A 19,622-nucleotide genomic window follows, 5' to 3' on the forward strand; every position below is an offset into this window, starting at 1 on the left:
CCACTTCTGATCTCATGAAAGAGGAAAGGTCATTGATGAAACATTCATTGATGAAATCACTCCACATGATATTAAGAAATGGCTGAAGTCACTGGACACTGCAAAGGCTATGGCTCTGACAATATTCCGGCAATAGCACTGAAGACTTCTGCTCCAGAACTGGCTGTGCCCCTAGCCAAGCTGTGCTAGTACAGCTACAACACTGGCATCTACCTGCAAAATTGCCCAGGTATGACCTGTACACAAAATAACAGGACAAATCGAATCCAGCCAATTACTGCCCCATTGATCATCAGTAAAGTGCTATCAAGTAGCACTTGCTTAACAATAACCTGCTCACTGATACACAGTTTGGGTTCTGCTGGCTCACTCAGCTCCTGATCTCATTATAGCCTTGGTTCAAACATGGACAAAAAACCTGAACTCTAGAAGTGAGGTGAGAGTGACTGCATTTGACTGAGTGTGGCATCAAGGAGCACTAGCAAAACTGGAGTTAATAGGAAGCAGGGGGAAAATTCTCCACTGATTGGAGTCATACCCAGCACAAAGGAAGATGGTTATGGTTGTTGGAGGTCAATCATCTCAGTCCCAGGACATCACTGCAGGAGTTCCTCAGAGTAGTGTCCTAGGCCCAACCATCTTCAGCTGCTTCATCAATGACCTTCCTTCCAACATAAGGTCAAGTGGGGAATATAGGATGGTTTCCAAGTGCAGGGCCAACAGGCTGGGAATGCCGTTGTCATTTCTACTGCCTAGGTTGATCTCCCCCATTTTGTGTCTGAGAAGGCATCACAACAGGAAGCATTAGAATCTTAGATAAATAAAAACTGAAAATGCTGGAAATACTCAGCAGGCATCTGTGGAGAGAGAAACAGAGTTATCAGAACTTCTGATCTCCAGGGGTCATACTCTGGCGATACCCCAGGAGATGTGCTGCGGGACACCCCAGAAATTCTCATGCAAGGACTTAGTAGGACTCCCAGGTAATTGGAAAGTTAAAACTTCCAATGGACAATTACCCTGCACTTGGAAACTATCCTATATTTCGATTTAAATTAGAGACTTCGGATGGTTTTGACTGTCTTAGCAGAATAGTACCCAGGAAAAGTTAAAGGTGGGTTTAATCCTTCTAACTCTTGGGTAACTATGGTACTGATCCATCACCACCCCCTCCCCACCCCCACCCCCACCCACCACCACAACTGGGCCTGCCCCCCAACCCCCTGATTACCCTCCAGACAACCTGACCACTCCCCTGACCATCCTCTGTCCCCCCACCCAGCTGCCGCCCTGACCACTCTCCCCCCACCCCCCACACACCCCCCCCCCCCCGACTATCCTCTCAACCACCCCTCCCCGCTGGCTAGAACCCCCCCACTGTGTACTGCCCCGTACCCATCCCATCCTACCCCTCTGACCCACCCCGCCTCATCCCACCGATCCATTCTGCCCTCTTACCCCATACATTTACCTTCTCCCAGGCTTCTCAACGTGGCTGGGACCTTTACACTTACCTGGTTTACGGCAGCGTGCACTGCATTGAAGAGTCTTAGGAGCCGGTACACTGCACATTTCTTACCAGACCCAAGTCAGAGGGTTGGGCAAGAAATGTGCAGCTCCTGACCTGGGTAAGTAAAAAGGAGCGGAGTGGCAATCTGACTCTGAGTGCCACTCCACGAAGTTCTGGCCCAACATTTCTGGTCGATGACCTTTCAACAGAAGTTGAATCTTGTGGCCCACAAGAAAAAACTTCAACTTGTAAGAGATCTTTAAGCAATTGACTGTACTTGTCACTGCCTGGAAAAATATAGTATACCGATGCAGTTTAATATTTGCTTAATTAGTGAGCTTTCTGTGTTTAACATAACTACAATTTCCACTTCAAAGGTTTTTTTCATCTGTTATTTGGAGAATTCTTTCTTGTACACTGCCATTCATTACTTGATTTACCATTGCACTAGAAGGCTGGTGATTTGTGGCTCACAGCTTTTTTTGTTATATTTTATGCAATGTTAATTATCATTAAGTATGATTCACACCTCATTAAACTATGAAAATGCTTGGTGCTGGAAGACTGAGTTATAATGAGATCAAACTTTATTTACTAACACTTATCACCCTAAATATAAAATCTTTTACCTACTTTCAATTCAGTTATGCTTTTAAAAGAAATGATATAACAAAAAGAGTGCATGTTTTCTGTGTTGATTTAAATATAGTTTGAAATGTTGTTTTCCCAATATTAATACAGCCAAGTGCTTCACTCAAGGAACAAGAAATGGTAATCCACACAGTATTAATGCCATCCAAACCACACCTGAGGGAGATTTAATCATAGTTAACACTTTATTACTGTTGGACAAAAGGTCTCACGAATGTAAAAAAGAAAACAAAGCATTTTGTAAAAATGGATAAATGGTTTTTGTCCCCTCAAATAAGATTGTAACAATTATGGAATATTTGTTAATTCAGAAATTAATGGTAACCATTTAAAAGTCGTAAAGTGACCTAGACAAATGTACATCAAACAATTTTTATAGCTCAGAGCTATTTGAAATATATTTACAAACACATTATGACTTTTTCAGTTAACTGCATTAGAATTTTCAGCAAAATAACAAGGTAATTTAAATGGTTCATATAAAGAGCTAATTCCTGTTGAATAAAGAGGAAATTCCTGGTAAAATAATCGTTGCATGCTTAATGTCAGTATTGTCCTTCCAATGCTTGGGCCTAATTATGATATATTTTTGTTTTCTTTTAAGTGATACTGAAACAGAAAACATCTGTTCTAGGGACTATCATTCAAAATGGTTACATGTAAGGTACATAACAGCATGCAAAGGATGGCTATGCTGCGTAATATGTCAATGTGGGCGGAACTTGGTGTTATCTGTGCCAAATATACCATAATATTTCCTTCTACAGCAGAATACACTCCAAAGAGCATCAAGTGAAGACATTATAATATTGAAATGACTCCACTTACTAATTTAGTAGGTAATTTCACATTTGCATTTCATGAAGTTAAGGAGAATCAAGTTGCCCTTGTATGTTTTTAAAAAGCAAAGCACTGAAAAAATGTCCTTGTATTTCTAGAGAGTAATTTTGGTTCATTATGTAAATGAAGTGTTAAAGACCTCTGGAGGAAGGGGTGCATACATGTAAGTTACTGTGCTCAACCATTTGAGACAGCTAAATTAAATAATGCAAAGTTAATGTGACAGTGTTATTGAATGATCTAGGGCTAATGAGCATGTATCTCTGCTATTGTTAACTCAGCTCAGTAACTCCTTCAATCAGATTGCTAATAATTGTCACCACATGGGACTTTAAACTAATGAGAGAGGGGGGGGGAGGGTTCAATTGAAGGGAAATTTAAAAAATTAAAAAGAAACGAGAGTAGAGGTGCAGGGTAGTGAATATACTAATGATAAACAAAGTGTGACAGGAAGGGGCAGAAAATATAAGTAAAAGAGTGCAGCAGAAATTAGAACCAGAATGAGTAATAGTGGTAAAAAGTGAAAGCCGAAGGCTCTTTATCTGAATGCATGCAGTATTTGCAACAAGATAGATGAGTTGGTGGCACAAATAGAAATATACAGATATGACTTGATAGTTATTACAGAAGTGTTGGTGCAGGGTGACCAAGACTGGGAAATCAATATTCAAGGGGGGTATTTGACATTCCAGAATATAGGCAAAAAGCAAAAGGAGGTGGGATAGCTTTGTTAATAAATGAAGGTATCAGTGCAGTGGTGAGTAGTGATGTGTGTGGCATAGATCATGATGTGGAATCAGTTTGGGTGGAAATAAGGAATAGCAAGGGGAAGAAGTCATGGGTGGGAGCCATCTATAGGCCCCCGAAGAGTTGCCTCACTGTAGGACAAAGTATAAATTGGGAAATAATGGAGACATATAAGAAGGGCACTACAATTGTATGGGTGATTTTAATCTGTATATTGACTGGACAAATCAAATTGGCAGGGAAGATAAATTTGTAGAGTGCATCAGGAAGTGTTTCTTAGAACAATATGTTGCAAAATCTACCTGAGAACAGGCTATTTTAGATCTAGTAATGTGTAATGAGGTAGGATTAATAGGAGATCTCATAGTTAAGGATCCTCTAGGGGGTAGCGATCACAACATGATAGAATTTCAAATTCAGTTTGGGGGTGAACAACTCGGGTCTCAAACCAGTGTCCTCAGCTTAAATAAGGGCAGTTGCAGAGGTATGAAGAAAGGGTTGTATAAAGCGAGCTGGGAAAATAGGCTAAGGGGAAGGTCAGTGGATGAGCAGTGGCAGACATTTAAGCAGATATTTCATAATGTTCAGCGAAAATTTATCCCGGTCAAAAAGAAGGACTTGATAAGAAGAATGAATCACCTGTAGTTAACAAAGATGATCAAGGAGCGTAGCCAGTCAAAAACTAAGGCATACAAAGCAGCGAAAACTAGTGGTAGGCCAGAGGATTGGGAATTTTTTAGGAACCAGCAGTGGATGACTAAAAAGCTAATAAAGAGGGAGAAAAATGATTATGAAAGTAAATTGGCAAGAAATATAAAAACAAACAGCAAGAGCTTATAAGGGTATATAAAAAGAAAGAGAGTGGCTAAAGTGAGCATGGGACCCTTGGAGGGTGCAACTAGAGAATTGATAATGGGGAACAGGGAAACGGCAGATAATTTAAACCAATATTTTGCATCTGTCTTTTCAGTGAAGGATATTATAAATATTCCAAAGATATCAGATAAGCAAGAAACTAAGGGAGGGAAAAGATTTGGTAACAGTCTCTATCATGAGTATTTGACAAACTAATGGGACTAAAGACAGACAAGTCACGAGGACCTGATAGCTGCAGAGATAGTGGAGGCATTGGTTGAAATATTCCAGAACTCACTGGATTCTGGGAGGATCCCAGTGGATTGGAAAACTGCTAATCCCTGTTCAAGAAAGAAGGGGGACAAAAAACAGGAAACTATAGGCCAGTCAGCCTAACATCTGTTGGGAAAATGTTAGAGTCCATTATTAAGAAAGAAATAGCAGGACATTTAAAAAAGCTTAATGCAATCAGAGTCAACATGGTTTTGTGAAAGGGAAATCATGTTTGACAAATTTATAAGAGCTCTTTGAGGATATAATGAGCAGAGTTGATAAAGGGGAACTGGTAGATGTAGTGTATTTGGATTTCCAGAAGGCATTTGATAAGGCGCCACATAAAAGGTCATTGCACATGATAAGAGCTCACGGTATTGGGGTAATGTATTAGCATGGATTGAGGATTGACTAACACACACAAGTCAGAGAGTCGGGATTAATGGGTCTTTTTCAGGTTGGGAAGACATAACTAATGGAGTGCCAAAAAGATCAGTCCCAGGGCCTCAATTATTTACTGTCTATATTACTAACTTGGAGGAGGGGCAGAGTGTAATGTATCCAAATTTGCTGACGATATAAAAATAGGTGGGAGGGCATGTTGTGATGAGGACATAAGGAATCTGTAAAGGGATATAGACAGGTTGAGTGAGTGGGCAAAAACTTGGCAGATGGAGCTAATGTAGGAAAGTATGAAGTCGTGCACTTTGGTAGGAAAAATCAAAAGGCAGGCTATTATTTAAATGGAGAGAGATTCCAAAAAAGTGCAGCACAGAGGGATCTGGATGTTCTTTTGCATGAAACATAAAAAGTTAGCATGCAGGTACAGCAAGTAATTAAGAAGGCAAATGGAATTTTGGCATGTATTGCTGGGACAGTTTAAAAATAGGGAAATCTCGTTACAACTGTACAGGGTGTTGGTGAGGCTGCACCTGGGGTACCATGTGCAGTTTTTGTCCCCATATTTAAGGAAGGATATACTGGCATTGGAGTTCAAAAGAGATTCCCTAGACTGATTCCTTGATAAGTCAACCCCTTTATCCCAGAACGACTAAACAGGCCTTTATTCATTAGAGTTTGGAAGAATGAGGGGTGATCTGATTGAAACGCACAAGATTCTGAGGGGGCTTGATAGGGTAGATGTTGAGATGATGTTTCCACTGGTGGGGGAATCTCGAACTGAGGAACATAGTTACAGAATAAGGGGCACTCATTTAAAACTGAGATGCGAAGGAACTTTTTCTCTCAGAGGGTAGTGAAAGTTTGGAATTCTCTACCCCAGAGAGTTATGGAGGCTAGAGGACGTAGATAGATTTTTGAAATATCGGGGAGCTGAGGGCTGTGAGGAGCTGGCATGAAAGAGGATTTGAGGCCTGGGGCAGATCAGTCATGATCTTATTGAATGGCCTACTCCTGCTCCTATTTCTTATGGGTAGAATTTTTCATATGGCAGGTGGGCTCGGTGGGAGTGGTTGCGGAACTGAGGCTGTCCGCGGTCGGCTCCATGCCGCCATTTTATGAAAGAGCGCTTCAATCTCCCTAAGGCATGGAGCTGCCTCAGGGAGATTGAGTCGATGTTCAAGAAATTAAATAAACGGTTTATAAATTGATTTAAACATGTCCCCTCATGTGACTGTATCACATAAGATGGTATATGTATTCATATTAATGAATTTTTAAAAATTTATTTAATAAAAGCTTTAGGAAACCTCATCCCATTTGTGGGTGAGGTTTCCTAAAAAATGTGAAGGCCGCTTGGCCTTTTTGCTTGCCTGCCAACCATAAGTCTGGATGGGAAGCATTTATAATAACTTAATTAGACCCTTAATGGCCTTCATAGGCCGTTTACATATTGACGGGTGCAAGCCAACTCTGGTACATGCCCGCCAAACTAAACATCGCCACTCAGCATGGTGACATCAGGACACACGCCCTGCGTCATCGCAGGTCATTTTACGCGTTGGCATGTCGGGCCCGCCCCCTGACTGAAAAATTCTTCCCTATGTGCCTGTATAAACAAAAATGCTAAAAACAAACCAAGAGAAATAGAAAATGACAAAAGTTGCTTTTTTCTAACACTAATTTTTAAGAAGGGTACAGGATAGGTTATGTACAGATTGTTTCTATATCCTTAAAGGCAGATTCTATTTGTGGCTATAAATGATGCGAGGTTTTGAAGGAAAATGATGAGATAGCTCAAATTTTCATTTAAGAGCAGTTATGAGCTCTTTCCTTTCTTCAAATGAGTCAGAAATTGAATATAAAATAGTTGACACTTCCTCCCATTACACTAATTACATACATTGCGCTGTGTAAAGAATGAACTATACTTCATTGCAGAAACTTAATTAATTGACTTATGGCAAAAGTCGTTCACAAAGGAAGTGAGGCTATCAAGACGCAGCATGGAATATTACAACAACGACACCACTCCACTTTGTTTCTATTACCTTGGAGGATTTTGAGAGGAAATTAATACATTTTTTGCTGTCCATCTGGTATTTGGAGCATACTTGTAACTAATTCTTAATTCATATGCTCAGCAGAATGGCTACTTGAATTATTTCCAAACAATGTTATACTTTAATCACGTAGCCCCATGTCAAGATGGCTAAGACAACACTACTTAGTTAAGTGATCGACGTATACTGTAAAAAGACTTGTACCATATAAAATAGTAGAGTGGTTTCACTAGCCCATGCATAATATTGCAAATATTATTTTATGAAAACATTTTGAAAGAATCTAGTAGGAATTTGTGATCATTGTAATGAAAGCTGTGTAATATTTACAGGAAAAACCCTTAGTATTGAATTACTGTTACTTCTCAGTATACCTGACTACAGCTGAGATCATATTTCCTGAATGAGTTACAGACAGCAGTGTAGACTGGGACAATGGGACTGGGACAGTGGTGTGAATCATTATCTCTTGGTTGTTTTCACAATTAATAATACCCCATCTCACATCTATAATGAGTATGCAAAAATCTATTTAAACAGGTCCAGTCTTGATGATAAAGGGTTTAGCACATCTTTTTGGGCATGAATAATATTCAGAACATTTGTGCTTCAGCTTCTTCAGGCTATGAACATACATGGTATGTGTCAATGTGCTGTACATCATTGTATTGTGGATTTGCAAATAAATGACATAACTTTATCAAGTAATTTTTTCAGCTGATTGCTCCTTTAAAGTCAACAGGCATATTACTGAGCTGGATCTATCCTGGCTACATGTAAGTATTCTTCAGCATGTGAATTAGTGTTATAAATCAAATGATAACTTGAGACATTTTTTCATTGCTTGTGGGTAAAAAAAGATATATTTCTTCTGGTTTTGTCTTGATCTGTCTGGTGAAGGTTAAAATCAATTCATTGTTGAGAGATCACACTAATATCGCTAGTATGGGGCATGTGATTCAATATAAGCAGCGTAACCACTGTGTCTGTGTACACATGATCATAAACAAAATTGCTATTTAGCACATTAGATTTATCTCAAATTAGGTTCCTATATCTATTCCTACATTTTAAACATCCTTATTCTTCACTGATGATGAGCCAAGTATAAATAGAAGACCCCTAATTGAAACCATACATTCAATGAGTCGCAGAAAATAGCAGTGACAAAGCAGCTCAGCTTGCAGGAACATGCAAGAGGCACAGGAATCAATATGGACTGTGAGACTTTGGCAAACCAGATCTCGAACATCTTCTTGGAATTTAGTGTAAGTATAAAGTACATGCCACACCATTTTGAGTTATAATAATGCAGGCATCCAGAATTTTCCAGATGTCACAATACCAGACATTTAGCACCCTTTCATTTCATTTAGTGTGAATTCCAGGTCCAAAACAGCCCAATACTCACAAGTTTTCAAAACTTCATGTTTCTCATCGGCAATATCAGGAGTGGGTGTCATTGCTGGTGGTAACCTAAAACGTTACTTTGACTTCTGCAATCAAGTTTTAGTTTTTATTCACTTCTCATCCCTGATTGCTAATAGTTAAGACTCCAGGAAAGGGAACAGGCTGGTAAACAGAAGGTTGTGCTTATGAGCCAACTGGCCTACTTTGTTGTCTGACTTTTGTCAGTCTTATTGTGAGCAGAGATTAGATCCAGTGGAAATGGCATCACTGAAATATTCTATTTCAGCCAGAAATCTCATTATGAACTGAAATATGTATCTTGCAGAATAGGATTCTACTGTGCATGAATTATAATGGTTTGAAAATATTGGCAACTGGACAGAATTACTTACTGATCACTGTTCCACTCTAATGGTCAAATAAAATAGCTACCACCATGAAGAAAATATACTTCAGCCCACTACCTATTTGTGATGAAGGAACAATTTTAGGTGTTATCACTAACAGAACCTATGGCCTTAGAAAATAACAACCCAAATATAGGAAAGTTTCAATGCTACTGAGACACTTCCTGATGTGATGTAACTTCAGAGGCTACGAGGTTCCAATGTTATAAATACTATTCAATATTTTTTGGTCGTTACTAGGCAGGATGTTTAAAACATCTTGGTATCATTATCTTTGGGCAGCATTAAACAATGTATAAAGTTAGATTTAATAATTTACCTGATGAAATCAAATAAATTATGTAAGATCAATCTCATTCCTGGACCTAGTTGTTACATCACTTAGGTAATAATTCTCACCCATCCCCCCCAACTATTTTCTCCCTTTTCTCTTGAATGTGCTGGTTCTTTCTTTTTGGGGTCCAGTCCTACAGGTAGCAATAGCCCATCAATATCTCACTAAGTGTTCAGTGCTCCTTTGAAAACCTAGACGGTTAGTGGCAGAGCCCAGCTTGATCCTGTCCTCCCTGAAGCATACATGAATATATTCCAGCAGCAGCCACTAATCAAAAGTGGAAATGTTGACAGACTTTTTTCCATCCTAGACACTAATCCAATTATTGCATCCCAACCGTTTCCCTTAAAGGGAACAAGTCAGCCTAGACGGAGGATTTAAGTGATTTATTGTAATAAACCACCTTTTGTTGCTGGGGTTCCATTCAGAATCATTTTAAGTAGCAGAAGTCATTGTAATATTCTCAGCCTGCTATCACACTATTTTGCTGGCGCCAAGCACGCTAAATACATGTGCATTAGTCTTTTGTAAGTCACAATAACAAACCTGTAGGTTTTGGTGTGAATGCTGGAGTACTGCAGGACAAAGTGATCCATTTCAATAGTGGAACTCAGGAAATGGCACATTACTCAATCACAGGGATTCTTGAAGGTAAGCCCCAGTTCAGTCGAATAGCATCAAGAAATATGTTTGGAAAAGTGATGGGAATTGGAAAGAAGTGCATTGGGGAACTAAATGTCCTAGTCATTTGGGTAGTTACTAACTGACATTCTTCAGATACACTATTCATACATAGAGATATGTGTAATAGACAACCAGCCTATTATTTGCATTCTGTTCTCCATTACAATTATACAATTAGGACATGTTTGCTTGTCTCCAAGATTGATATCTTTCATTAATGCTCTGCAATTTGAGAAAAAAAATCTGGAATTCTCTAACATACAAATACTGACAATAGATTAGTGACATTTTTTCTCCCTTGTGTACTTGCCTTTAAATAATCTGTTTTCCGTATAGTCAGGCCAATCAATCGATTGTCATAATATGACCAAATCATTTTCAGTTGATTAATATGGTCTGCTAATTGCTACATCTTTACAATGTTTTTATAGCTGCTTTGTCTGAATTAGACAAAGTCATCTGACTATTATAATTAAACTACACGCAACAAATTATTTGACTGGTTGTAAATAGCATTTTTTCCTCTGGCGGATGACAGCTCCAATCTAATCCAATTATTTTTTGATTTCTAATTATTAGACCGAAAGAAGAAAAATCATTTGCCTTGTCAGAGAAAGCACCTCACATACAATCATTCATTATTTGTGCTAACCTTACCAAATAACTTATGGTGATATATCAAAATTCTTTTCTCTTTTAAAAAAAGTTCAAATTTATAATTTACATATTGGAGAATAAATGTACTTCAGTCTAGTTTAAAAGCAAATGTATTTGTCTCTCAGTCTGTGGCTTCATGGGGAAGGCACTGCTTCAACATACTTCTGTATGTACATCTTTATATAATAATGGTATTGTCAATGAACAGCCATTATTAGGTAGGTTTTTTTGATCTCTTTGGAAGTGACAAAATGGCAGTGGATGTAAATTCTCGTTTGCTGTGACTTTGTGCTTCATTGTTTATCCACTTGTATTAAATGCCAAACAGCCATGATAGACAGATGATAGAAGATCAGCACTGGGTAAGCATCAGGCTTCTTAGAAGCTTTCCACAAAACTTCCTGGGAATAAACCAGTTCTTCCATTTCGTTGTAACGTGCCTTTGAACCATCCATCTTCCCGCTTCTTGTGAACAAACACTATGTCACCTTCTTTGAGTTCGATCTCAGCTTCACTCTGAGGGGGATAGGGGACAAGCACTCGATATCTACCAAAGAAAATAAAACTTGATCATGACTTGCTCCCACTTTGGCAAGTACTGCATCACCTGCATTATTTCTGTAAATTTCTATGATTCTATGATTACTTTAACGCGTTTTAATCAACCATCATCCTTAACAACTTTCCCTATTAGTTAGCTCAGTCTGCGGCTCTCAATTAACACTTTACTATCCTAAGGATTTCACAACGTTACTTTTAGTTTCCAGGCTATATAATGAACTCACTGTAAGCTCATATGCCAAGAACAATGGTATACTTCACAATTATTCAAACTAGCTTGAAGCATTCAGACAGCCAATTTGTACAGAACCCATTTGCCCATCTGAGCAGAATTCTGCTTTTGTTTTCAAAGTCAAATTTTTGATAAAGCCAATAAAATTGAATATCATGTGACCCACTGACTGAACAATGAAGCTGGTGAATGCAAAATGTGTTCATACAAACATACAAAAAAAGAGCAGGAGTAGGCCATTCAGCCCCTCGAGCCTGCTCTGCCATTTAATAAGATCATAGTTGATCTGACAGTAGCCTCAAATCTGTATCCTGCCTACCTCCGATAACCTATTAGCCCCTTGCTTACCAAGAATCTATCAACTTCTGCCTTAAAAATATTCAAAGGCTCTGCTTCCACCACCTTTTCAGGAAGAGAGTTCCAAAGACCCTCAAACCTCAGAGAAATTTGTTTGCCTCATCTCGGTTTTAAATGGGCAGCCCCTTATTTTTAAATGGTGACCCCTAGTTCTAGATTCTCCCACAAGAGGAAACATTCTCTCCATATCCTCCCTGTCAAGACCCCTCAACATCTTATTTGTTTGAATCAAGTCGCCTCTTACTCTTCTAAACTACAATTGCATCATTGCAACTTGTATTAATTAGAACCCAGTTACTTCGCCCCTGTATTTTGGGTACAGATCCAACTCTCACAGGGTTGATCATCTCCCTTTGATGTGTGTAAAGGATCCAAAGTGAAAAGCGGTCTGGTGTTCACAAATTCTTAATCTGATTCCAATAGACGGGAATCCGCATTCCAAAGTTGAATGGATATTTGGTACCAAGTGGAAGAGAAACTTGAATCTATATAGCATTTTACCATGTCTCCCAGAAACATCTCAAATCATTTCATGTAGTGAAGTGCATTGTCAGTTGTTATGAGGGTAACAATGTCATTAGATTATATCTCTAATCAGGAATATTGAAACTACTAAATTAACAGCCATACCTTCTGTTTTGGAAGGCACCTACCTTTAAGGTTAGAAATGATGGCTGGGATTTTCCGGCCCTGTCACAGGCGGGACCCGCCGTGGGTGAGGCAGCGCCCCAGCCAAAAGTCTATTGGCTTGCGGTGGGACCGGAAGATCGTGGCAGCGGGCGGGTGCAGAAAATCCCGCTGATGAGTAGCTGGGGAAAATTAGAAGGAATCCAGAATTCCATTTACCCGGAATCATAATCTGTGTATGCTGAATGCTATCAGTGTATGTGACTATGATTCTTTTTGACATGCGATTTGCTCCCCTCGCCATCGAGGCAGTATGCAAATTCTTTCAGCTGGGGGAACTGGGGAGGGACTGGCAGTTGTGGTAGAACAGGTGAAGTATGTTCCCGACTTAGCTAACAAGAGAGGATAAGGTTAAGAAGAATTATAGAATTATTGGGCCAATGCCAGAGAAGCTTTTATCCTGCAATTAACTTGTGCTACACTCTCAAATGATAAGGAGGGAAATTTAAGAAAATGTTAAAAATTAGGTGGCAAAAAGAGGTGGGCATAATGCTGCCACCCTCTGCCCTCCACTCAGAGGTGGCACGTCTTGCTACATCATGCATTTCGTTGTGGCTTAGAATTGACAAAGCACTGATTTGAATTAAGTGACTCTTAAATGTCTGACCCACTGGCTGAGTGGCAGGAGCTCTGTAGTCTATATCAGTTAAAAAAGAAAGTTTAAGTCATATTCAGATTAGGATTTTACAAACTATTTACCATTTTATATAACTGTCTAAGAACACCTTTGAGCAATTTTAACCCTTCAGAACTGGCAGGTGGCGGGGGCGAGGGGGGGGGAATTAAAAATAAAAAAGGGAAACCTGCCTCTAAATTTCAGTTTTATTGGTGCTGGGTTGGGTACGGAGGCAACTAATCGCTCCAGAGAGGGGTTGATCACTGAAATGTTTTAATTAGGCTGTGTGCCTAATATTTTATCTCTGTTCCAGATTTAACACCAGCTGGCTGGGTTTCCTGTGTCACTGCAAACCCAGCAGCTGAAAGGAGGTGAGAAAGGCTGGATGGAACAACACTGCTTGTGCACCAAGAACAATGAAGGTGCTGCTATCTGGCCCACCAGTTTTACCTGCTTCTATTCACTTGATTGGATTTGCAATCCCATGGTTGGAACCCCATCCTTGACCAGAGCCACCCCCATCTCTGATTTCCAACACTCTAAATGTCCAACGCCTCTCCCCCTATTATCAGCCTTCCCCCTCAGGATTCCAACTTCTTCTTCAATGTCTGCTCCCTAGTGTCAGCCTACCCACACTCCTCAGGACAACATATCTTGGAGCTGTACTCATTCCTTTCTCTCCAGGCACCTCACAACGGCACCTGAGCATTCAAAACTCTCTCACACCCTCATCCTATTGCCCTCTTGCACCCATGCCTCACAGGCATGCTCCACAAATGTTGCTCTTCCTTTCAGTGACAGGCAGATCAATTAACCACTGGAGCTGCATGCACAACTGGCTCACTGGGGAGGTCTTGTTCCAGGAAGTTGCAGAATTCAACAATGACCTGCTATGAAAACCTGAGGCACTGGTGCTCAGAAATGTCGAGAGTGCTGATCCACTGCCTGTAGACCCTGTATTGGTGGTCTCATACCCTTGGAAATGGATCTCTGCATTCATCCCCTCAGCCCTGTGAGGGGCATGTGGCAGAGGAGGAGACAGGGGGAATGAGGTTTCCAACAGCAAATAAAAATAAAACATTTTACATTTCATTTATAACATGTCCCTGCTCATGTAACAGGTTCACATGAGGGGACATGTTTTATAACATTTTTAAAATCTTTTTTAAAAAAATTGTTCATCTCCCTGAGGCAGCTCCGTGCCTCAGAGAGATTCTCAATCGCACAGTCGCGTGAAGTTCGCACTCACCCTCCTCCTCCACCTGCACAGGCAGCGCTGAGCACTGCCGCTCAAGTTTCACGCTGGCCTGGCCTTAACTGGCCCGCTAGCGTGAAATCGCGGTCCGGCTCAGATTGTGGGTAGTGGTCGGCTTCCCAACCGCTCCCACCTGCCCCTGCTGAGCCCACCTGACAAGGGCAAAATTCTGCCCCCTATTCCCATTCCACACTCTCCATCACCCTCGAATCCCTATTCCCATTCCCCATCACCCTCGAGTCCGTATTCCAATTCTCTATTGTCCATCACCCTCGAGTCCGTATTCCAATTTCCTATTGCCCATCACCCTCGAGTCCCTATCCCAATTCCCTATTCTTCATCACTCTTAAGTCCCTATCCCCCAGTCCTCATCATCCTTGAGCCCCGATTCCTCATTCCCCATCACCCTCAAGCCCTCAGTCCCCATCAGTCTCTAGCCCCCATTCCCCTTCACCCATCATCCATTCTTCATTCCCATCACCCTGGAGTCCCTATTGCCCATTCTACTGTCTCCTTCTCTCCCACGAGCCATATTCCACAGTTGGGACCCCTATAGTTTCAGATGTGCCCACCCCCAACCCTGGCGGCTTCAGGTGCCCTGATTTCCAACTACCACTTCCCCACTCAGTCCCCGAGGGTTTGGGTTCTTTGCGGATGACAAAACCAAACAGCAATAAATGATCAGTTCTGTGGAAGAATCAGGAAATGATTCTGTTTAAAATGAAATCATTAAACTCATTCTGATAGCTGACACCAGGCTAACCATTCACTATTATTTGTGATGCTATACATAAGTGTCTGGTTTTCATGTTGTTGCACTTGCAGCTGGAAATTTAAATTATGTATCTCCTAGGTAGCTAGGAAACCCCTGGTCATTTTAGGAAGGTTGGGAAACCTACATGTGACAGTAGCTGGTGAATTTATCGTTAGCACTTCCCTATACAGCACAGCCAAGATTGGGAGCTCAATGGAGTTAGAGAATTGAACTAATAACTCTCTGCTCTTTGATTCCATGTACTTGTGCTCTATTTACACTATTAACACGTGACCCTAAAACTGCTTATTTATTTGAAAGGAAAAACAAACACCTGAAGTATCAGTGAAGAATTTCAATACTATTCTGGGATCCTCTGGGAATTGCTGAAAAATAATAGAACCAGCTTACTGCCAGACAACAAAGGGGGTCAAATTCAACTTCAGTGAAAAGGATGTTTAGGTGGGGTGTAAAACTGCCCGTTTTGTGCCCCTTCTGGAATTGAATTTCATCCCAAAGACACAAACAGAGGCCTTTTACAGGTATTGTATAAAATCACTGCTCTTGCACTTTATGATTTATGAAAAAAAGGATAGTGAGAATCAATCTTTGGCTAAGTCGCCTATTTTAGACACATTTCTTTCACCCCTTATTTAAAATAATAATGTGAAAGGGTAGTGGATGACAGCTGTGATTTCCGCCAGCAGGTATTAAAATGCCCTGGCTATCGTATTTTATTCACACTGAACAAATTCCTACAGAAGAGATTCTGTAAAAATAACAGCTGTGAACATCCTAGGGGTGCTGTTAACCTGTATAAGTGTCAAAAAGAACAATTATCTTAACTTCACAGTTGTAGAATACTTTATATATATATATATATATATATATATATGGTGGTATTGTTAAAGAATGTGTTGGTCCATAGTCCTCCCAATTGTTCCGTTTCATTTGAGGTAATCCATCTCGTTATTGACTTATTCTGCTTTGCAGTTACATTTGCAAATGATACATTAGAGTCCCTAAAGTGGTGAATCGATCATGCTTTACTGTCAATGGTGAAATCAATTGCTAGCCCCTTGATGAACAGACGATAAAGCTTGGAATCCACTTTAAGGGCCAACTTGTGTCATCTTGTCAAATATCTGACAACACCGTGTTCTTGTTCTAATGAGATACCAGCCAGATATGAATAATTACACAAATTAAGTACATGAGGACTAAAGTCTGGTTACCTTCTGAGGCAGTGCAATGCAATTATTACTGGGGTCAACACAATCTTCCAGTCATGCAATTCTTTTTGCATGCTTCTCACATACTGTTGACCTCATTTTTTTAATACTTTCATGGGACGTGGGCGTCACTGGCTAGGTCAGCATTTATTGCCCATCCTGAATTGCCCTCAAGAAAGTGGTGGTGAGCTGCCTTCTTGAGCCGCTGCAGTCCTTCTGGTGTAGGTATACTCACAGTGCTGTTAGGAAGGGAGTTCCAGGATTTTCACCCTGCGACAGTGAAGGAACAGTGGCATATTTCCAAGTCAGGATGGTGTGTGGCTTGGAGGGGAACTTGCAGGTGGTGGTGTTTCCATGCATCTGCTGCCTTTGTCCTTCTAGGTGGTAGAGGTCGCAGGTTTGGAAGATGACGTTGAAGGAGCCTTGATGCTGCAGTGCATCTTGCAGATTGTACACACTGCTGCCACTGTGTGTCGGTAGTGGAGGGAATAAATGTTGAAGGTAGTGAATGGGGTGCAAATCTAGTGAGCTGCTTTGTCCTGGATGGTGTCAAGCTTCTTGAGCATTGTTGGAGCCGCACTCATCCAGGCAACTGGGGAGGATTCCATCACATTCCTGTCCTGTAGATGCTGGACAGGCTTTGGGCAGTTGGAGACGAGTTACTCACTGCAGAATTCCTAGCCTCTTACATGATCTTGTAGCTACTGTATTTATATGGCTGGTCCAATTCATTTTCTGGTCAATTATAACCCCCAGGATGTTGATAGGGGGATTCAGCGATCGTAATGCCATTGAATGTCAAGGGCCGGTGGTTAGATTCTGTCTTGTTGGAGATGGTCATTCCACTAGCTCTACATAACTTACAACTACCTGACAGCATTTCAGCTGGGTTGTCCTTTGTAACTTACGTGTAATTGGAAAGTAATAGTAGCAATTGAGATGACTGTTTATCATAATCAGTCAAAGACGACAATGGATAATGTAACTGTGCAGACAAATGGGAAAATGTGCTGAGATGTTAGTGGCAGAGGTAATAGCTGGTGGGGTAACTTCCCTAATAACATCTTTTTTTATTTTAACCCTCTTCACAGAACACAAAACATTCATGACATCAGAAAGACAATACTGAGTGTTTCAGGACTATTATCAAGACAAGACAGAGAAATCTCTTTAAACTATTCAGGATGATGGTAACAGCTGAAGAATTAGGACTCGTATAAGTGGTCCACATGGGACAAAACTGGACACAGTTAATACACACACTTAACAATTCGGGTTAAATTTAAATTCAAGCCCTCAGTGCTTTAATATAGATCATAATTGAAATTTCATCCTCATGTTAATTTGTTTTGAAATAGAGAAATCAGTTTAATTGGCCTATGTTTTAGGATCTAAACGTGTCAGACATTCTGTACTAATACACGTGACACTGTTCCCTAAAGGTTATTGTCCACTGATTTCATGGCCAGAATCTTATAGAGGTGACAGAGGTCGTGGCTGCTGGCTGAAGACCCAGGGAGAGCCATGAGTTGCCTCCTTTCAAGAAGGCGCACTTCATTTAGGTACCTGACAGGCCTGCATTAGGCTGGGATCAAGGATCCTGGGGCGGGATGTTCTGTCCGCCGAGAGCAGCCAGCCAACTGGCAGCTCAATTTAATGGCAGCACCACTGGGGATGCGGTACCTGTTGCCGGTAACACACCCATCCGAGGCCTAGGTTGTTCGCTGGATCACAGGCCACAGGTGAGTGTTGGCGGGAGGATGAGTCACGGGGGGGAGGGTCAGCAGCAAAGGCAAATGGATGTCTCTCAGTGGGTCCCCCTTCCCAATGTCGGGTCCTTTGACCAAGCATTGACTGCTTTTAAATGAGTGACCCCTCTGGGAGCCCGCAAGCAACTCTGCATGGGCTTGCTCGTCATGCTCCCTGCGTGGGTTAATACCAACGGTGGCGCAATGAAGTGTGCATTAATTGGCCACTTCAGGGCTTCATTGGTGGCAGGGTTAGAAGGCCATCCACGGGCTTTCCTGCCACGAACTTCATCAGGGTGGAGGCAAGAAGGTGATGGGTTCCCAACCCCACCCTCCTGCCCGATTAAATGCTCCCTGACACTCGGCACGGGGGAAGGCAGAAGATTCCAGCATATGAGACTTAAGTTTACGCAGTACAGAAAACCATCCTCTATCACATGAAGACAGTTCTTAAGGCTCTTGGAGATGTGATGTGAAACATTTTGGAAGGAAGAATTTTCAAATATGACAGAGGATTAACACTATAGCAAAGACAGATTACGGATAGATAAAGAGTTAGACGTGCTATTATATAAACCTTTCCATAAACAGAGCCATAGTGCAATAAAAAAAACTTTTAACATATCTATTAAACCTTCGCACTAACATTTTATTTAGTTAAGGGCAGACAAACATTCAATGAAACCTCTAACTTTTAAATTTTTTATATACCTACCTTTCACAAGACAACGGTTTAAGATCTGGACGTATTGCAACCATGGAAGAGCACACCTGCCGTGTAGGTGGAGAAATGGAAAAGTTGGAATCCAAGGAGCCGGTTTTCCTGTGGAGTGGCTCCATTCCCATAGCCCCTTGCATTTCACTTTCTAAAGGGCAAGAGCCAGCCCTGCCGTGGCTTGAGACTGGAGGAACTTCAGGGCCCACAGCTCCCTGCATAGTATTCTCTGCTGCTGCCTGTTGGGAATCATGAGTTGGAGATACAGATGGAGGTGAGCGAGATTTCTTCTTTCCTGATGCTCCTGACAGAAGTTTTAAGAGTCCACTTTTCTTCTCTTTCTGCAAATTAAAGAAATGCTTTTTTTTAAAAGGCTAACCAAGAAAATATCACGGTCGTGTTTTTAAATCTGTTCTTTCAATCTCTGTTAATTTTGCCTTCTGCTTGATCAATTATATTCATTTCTAGGCAGTTTGAAATCCCACAACAGTCTTTTTACACGTGGCCCTTCTGCTATAGTGAACTTGCAGCAGTATATTGTCAACCCAAAGACTGTTATCAGCAGTCTTGATGCCAATTGTATACGTTACACATTTAAAACGACCAGTTTAAGCTTATATGTATAAGTAGCCTTA

The 19,622-nt window shown here is 40.9% G+C and overlaps 1 protein-coding gene across 1 annotated transcript in view; it reads right to left on the minus strand.

Moving 5' to 3' along the window:
* Positions 1–10,905: 10,905 nt before the first annotated feature.
* The window catches only part of LOC121284376 (E3 ubiquitin-protein ligase SH3RF3-like), a 518,157-nt gene continuing 509,440 nt past the window's right edge, over positions 10,906–19,622 (minus strand). The window contains exons 9-10 of the mRNA XM_041199801.1: positions 18,988–19,328; positions 10,906–11,377 (exon numbers count right to left, since the gene is read on the minus strand). Of these exons, the coding sequence (XP_041055735.1) occupies positions 11,209–11,377; positions 18,988–19,328 (510 nt within the window). The 3' untranslated portion in view covers positions 10,906–11,208. The remainder of the gene's footprint in view (positions 11,378–18,987; positions 19,329–19,622) is intronic.

The sequence above is a fragment of the Carcharodon carcharias genome, chromosome 11 (assembly GCF_017639515.1).
Source record: "Carcharodon carcharias isolate sCarCar2 chromosome 11, sCarCar2.pri, whole genome shotgun sequence".
In the NCBI taxonomy this organism is placed as follows: domain Eukaryota; kingdom Metazoa; phylum Chordata; class Chondrichthyes; order Lamniformes; family Lamnidae; genus Carcharodon; species Carcharodon carcharias.